The sequence below is a fragment of the Malaclemys terrapin genome, chromosome 24 (genome assembly GCF_027887155.1).
Source record: "Malaclemys terrapin pileata isolate rMalTer1 chromosome 24, rMalTer1.hap1, whole genome shotgun sequence".
NCBI lineage: Eukaryota > Metazoa > Chordata > Testudines > Emydidae > Malaclemys > Malaclemys terrapin.
The window spans coordinates 17,733,602-17,738,735 of NC_071528.1; the positions used below are offsets into that span (position 1 = coordinate 17,733,602).

Here is a 5,134-nt window from a genome sequence, read left to right on the forward strand (position 1 = left end):
CAGGGCTGTGAAGCGACCTATAGAGAGGGCGGAGGCACTTGTCTGAGGCCTTCTAGTGGAAACAGGCCGAGCAGCGGAAGTGATTGAGGGATCAGACTCATCCGAGCCCTTCTGGCCCTCGCTTTCTCCTCTAGTCTATAGTTCCGGTAACCACAGAGGTAGGGTGACCAGATGTCCGGATTTTATAGGGACAGTCCCAATTTCGGGGTCTTTTTCTGATATAGGCTCCTATTACCCCCCAGCCCATGTCCCGCTTTTTCACACTTGCTGTCTGGTCACCCTACACAGAGGAGAGGAAAGTGAGTAATGGTGGAATGAGCACAGTGGTGCATCAGCCTGACCGGAACCATAGCGAGCTGATGGAACAGACTCGCAGGACAGCGCTGTGGTGGGCAGGGCCTCGCATCAGGAACAGGCTGTTGTCTTGCTGCTTCCCAGAAGGGCCGCAATGCCCCAGGCCTAGACCTGCACTTCCCACTCTGTGGCATAAGCCGTTTTAGGGGAGGAGACAGGTGTTCCTGCCACCCCATGTCCTTTGAGTGGCACATGCTGACCCACAGATGAACCTAGGTCAATTCTGCTTTTGTTCACCACTGTTAACTAGAGTGCTTTTATCTACTTTTTCTTTTCAACCTCTCTAACCTTCACCCTTTTGTCCTGTCTGTATCAATTAATGAATTCTCCTTCTTTCTTTGACAGGGTTACTGGCCTAGTTAATGTGAGGAAGCAGATATGGTATTTCTTGATTTTAGCAAGACTTTTGCCACAGTCCCACATGACATTGCCATGAGCAAACTAGGGAAATGCTATTTAGATGAAATTACTATAAGGTGGATGCATAACAAGTTGAAAGACCATACTCAAAGCATAGTTAGGTTCACTCCCTCTGGGGCACCTGTCAGACAGGAATCTGGGCTGGATGGACCTTTGGTCTGACCAGTACGGCCGTTCTTATGTTCTAACTCCCAAGATTAATATTAATTGAGCAATATTTTAATTGTTTTCATAATTAAATATGTTAAGATTTTAACCAAGAATGGCACTTAGTGTTCTTCCAGAACAGAATGAGGGACTAAAGAACTGTAAATATGAATCAGTTCAGCAGGGTAAGGCTGATAACTGCCACTGTACCATCTAGGTGCCACCATTCCCCCTTGCATATGTAATCCAATCACAGAAAAAAGCTTGTAAATAAGCATTTCTCATTTGTAGTTCTAGGTCTATAGTTATTTTGAAGAAATACAAGCAGTTTAAGAAGGGTTTTGGGATGCAACAAGGAAATATTTAAGAGTAATTCTAGATGTAGACAAATGACATAATCCCTTGAATTCATAAATGAAGTTTATTATGTAGGACACTGTCAAAGTTCTCCTTTCAAAGGAAAAAAGAGAAGAGGTTATCTACCAGATAATGTTAGAACAATTACTAGATAAATTTCTCCAATAAGCATGAGCTACCTTTGGCCCTGATCCTGCAGAGAGCTCTGCAAAGGATCCATATCCTTGCACCTGAGTGGAGGCTCAGGGCCTTAACTAGTAGTTCAAGAAGATGGCTGTGCTATGAACATAGTTTTAAATGAACAATGAAAAAGTGTCAGGATGCAAGTGTTTATATAACATTAATAAAATATCCAACTCAGAGAGCAGAGATTTGCACAGTCATTTCCTTTAAATAAAAAGCCTACTCAGAATCCAAAACTGTGGAAGGGAAGACATTCACTTAGTCCAGCTAACTTTGGGAATGTCATAATGTTCAGTCAGAGCATCCAAGTGTCTGTTGAAATCCTAGGAGGAAAAAAAAAAAAAAAAAAAAAAAAAAAGAGTATTTTAAGATATATATTACTGACATACCTGACCTTGCTATTTCCTCCACCATGTTTATACTTGGCAATTCCAAATCAAACCATTAGCAGAACTGATATAGTATACTGTCTGCCAGTACCAGATAAAAACATAAGAGCAGCCATACTGGGTCAGACCAATGGTCCATCTAGCCCAGTATTCTGTCTTCCAACAGTGGCCAATGCCAGGTGCTTTAGAGGGAATGAACAGATGCTTCAGAGAAAGGGGCAAGAAACCCCACAATGGACAGTTATGGAATAGAATGCCCAGAAAGAAAGTTTCTACCTAATTTCCCATCAAGTGGTTAGCTTTTGACCTTGTATCATTTAAGAAATCCTTATAGGTGGCTAATCCTTTACTGGATCCTGGTAAAAACTCGACTTCAATAAGTTGTGGTTGTGAGCTACACAGATTAGTTTTCTTTTATCAGTTGTAAATCTGTTGCCTTTCAATTTCATTCACTATTCCTCTTCTCCTGTATTTAAAAAGATTACATAGAAATAACACATTTACCTTTCTATACCACCTATTTTATATACCTCACTAATATCCTTGTCTTCTCTCCAAAACAAGGACAGTCCTAATCCTCCATTTGTCTCTTCATATACAAGTCTCTTAATGCCTCTATTTCTGCTGCTTGTCTCTTGCGCAGGGGTGGGCAAACTATGGCCCGCGTCCAGCCCGTAAAACCTTTTAATCTGACCCTTGAGCTCCATTGCCCCGCTTCAGCGCTCCAGCTGGGGGTGGGGGCTTGCCCTGCTCTGCCCGCCCAGTGCTCCCGCGTGTTCAGGACCTGTCTGACAGGCGTGAGGGCACGCATGTTACTCCGGCTGCACAACCCAAATGCACCATCAGAGCCTGGAATGTGCAAGCCCATTTGCCTGCTACTTGTTGGCTTAGGTAAGTGCTCAGTGGTGGTTTTCAAAGCTGTGGGCTGTTGGGACCTATGTGGGAGGAGATTTCTGAGAGCAGGAGGCTGGTGAATCTCAATGAGTTCCAATGACTGGAAGCTGACGCCCGACAAATTCAGGCTAGAGAGAAAGGGCATGGAAAGGTGGTAAATTTAGTTTAATTATCAGAATACGTTGTTATGATGGTATATTTATAATAGTAAGTAAGGTTTTATGTTTATTTCCACTAAAATGTATCTTTATTAAATCAAGTTTCTGAATTGTTAATTTTGTGAGCATTCATGGCCCACCATATAATTTCCATACCCAGATGTGGCCCTCAGGCCAAAAAGTTTGCCCAATTCTGCTCTAGAGTCCCTTCTACATCTGCTATGTATTTTGAGATTGGATGACAGGGTGACAAGAACTGAACACAGTATTTCAGGTGAAGATGTGCCACTAGTTTCTATATTTCCAATCATTTACTTTATATATACCAACACAGATTACTTTTCCCCCTTACTTAATAGTTCATTTAGAACCCAGCAATGGGTACCATATGCATTACACCTTGCATTTGTCAATATTGAATTCCATAGCCCATTGTACGGCCCATTCACCTAGTTTATTAGGTCCTTATGAAATTCTTCAGTCTTCTCTAGATTTGAAGAACCTAAATCACTGTATCATCTTCAAGTTTTACCATTTCACTGTGCTCCCAAGCTAGGGATTCTGTTTACTAAGCATGTGGCTGTATTTTGTACCAGTTTAAGTTTCTGGGTCAATGTAACATGCAGGCCTGCACAGAGGACACTGCAGTAGTCAAATCTTCAGGAAACTAAATAAAGTCCATATCTGAAAAAAAAAAACAGTAGTAGTCTTTGGGCCAAAGATGAGGAGTTGCCACAGCTGGGAAGAGGCACCTCTCCCCCAGCCCGGCCAGAGCTGCTGCAGCAAGAGAGGCCTGGGGGAGTCCTCTGTCCCCACCACAGCCTCAGGGCAGCCTGCACCCCAAACCCATCATCCCCAGCCCCACCCCCCAGGCCCCTCCACCACCACATATCACCTCCATTGATTCCATACATGAATGTAAAAAATTAGAGAGAACATTGCTTACTTCAACTCTTTGTTTGTGTGTTTTGGAGGCTTTCTTCAGTATTCTTTCCATTTGCTAAAAATTGAACATAGAAACACAGTGCTGTGATACTTCATTTTTTGCATGTGTGAACATAACACACTGAGTCTGCATTTCACAACTTAGATTTGACCTTCGCCTTGGGGCAAGCTACAGAAATATCCTTTAGGCAAGTCTAAAGTAAAAGCAAGTTGCACTTAAGCCAAACACACCTCAACCATTACTCTCCCACCCCTGCCCGCCCCCCAGCACTGCTCAGAAGGAGCTGGCCCCATACCCTTTTCTCTTGCATCTTCTCATAGGCAAGCTGTGCAGGGGTCCGCTTGTCCAGAGCCCGCTTCTTCTCCTCCTCTTGCTTCTTACTGCTCACGATCTGCTCCAGGATTTTGCTTTTGTCCTTAGCCGCCTTCTTCTTCTTCCTGGAGCAAAACAGACCAGGAGGCTTCAGAGAAGAGGCCAAGGGAGCCCACCCGACAGTGAACCACCCTCCCACCCCCACCAGAGGCCGGGAGCCCCACTGACAAACCCAAGCAGCTCACCGCTTCCCAAGCGCCGGGGCCGCACCGCTCCCCTTCAGCCGCAGCGGCGCGCGCTGGACACTCTCATAATCCGCCATCCCGCGCCAGGGCCTAGGCCAGGCGCCCGAGCGCTTCCGGGTTACACACCGCGGAACGGGCCCGGTGGGCGGGGCAACAGCTTAAGGGTGGAGCTAGGGCTCCTGCCCGCGAGTCGCACAGGCCCCGCCCCTTCCCTCGCGGCAATGGGCTGGGGCTGACCCCGCCCCCCGCCGGGCAGGGATTGGGAGCCGGGGGCCGAGCCGGGCGTGAGGGCTCTTGTTTTGCTGTCAGCAGCCGCCGCCCCGTGAGCGGGACGGGGCCTCCCCGCGGGATGACCCTAGGAGTGCTGTGTAGTGCACGGGTAGCTTTTCCACTGTAAGCACCGTGACCATCACAACAACTCCCCGGCCCCGGGAAAAACCTCACCCCAAGCGGAGCTTTCTGCAGTGCACAAAGGAGGAAAAACCAACCCCTCCCTGGCCTCCCCTCTGGAGTCTGGCCTCACTGAGCCCGGCTCGGGAAAGGGGAAGGCGCTCGGACGGCGACCCCCACGGGCTGGCGCCAACACAACAGCATAGCGCGGGAGGGAGTGGTGAGAGCTAGGGCGCTGGTGGAGAGGATCTGTTTCTTCTGGTTTAAAATCACTTTTGTCTCCTTACCCACGCAAGGCTGTTCTAGCATCGAAATCATTCGGCTTTGACACTAACATAC

The 5,134-nt window shown here is 46.9% G+C and overlaps 1 protein-coding gene across 1 annotated transcript; it reads right to left on the reverse strand.

Annotated features, from left to right (window-relative positions):
• Nucleotides 1-1,323: 1,323 nt before the first annotated feature.
• On the reverse strand, nt 1,324-4,539 carry FAM32A (family with sequence similarity 32 member A). Its single transcript, XM_054013909.1, has 4 exons — nt 4,406-4,539; nt 4,144-4,285; nt 3,849-3,902; nt 1,324-1,784 (listed from the first exon to the last, which is right to left on the reverse strand). Exons 1-4 carry the CDS (start codon nt 4,480-4,482, stop codon nt 1,716-1,718), a joined length of 342 nt encoding a protein of 113 aa, XP_053869884.1. The 5' UTR covers nt 4,483-4,539; the 3' UTR covers nt 1,324-1,715.
• Between the last annotated feature and the right edge of the window lie 595 nt (nt 4,540-5,134).

Coding starts and splice junctions, on each gene's coding strand:
- FAM32A (XM_054013909.1), bottom strand. CDS start 4,482: ATGGCGGATTATGAGAGTGTCCAGCGCGCGCCGCTGCGGCTGAAGGGG. Junction 4,286..4,405: donor GCCCCGGCGCTTGGGAAGCG/GTGAGCTGCTTG, acceptor GTTTTGCTCCAG/GAAGAAGAAGAAGGCGGCTA. Junction 1,785..3,848: donor CACACAAACAAAGAGTTGAA/GTAAGCAATGTT, acceptor TTTTCCTCCTAG/GATTTCAACAGACACTTGGA.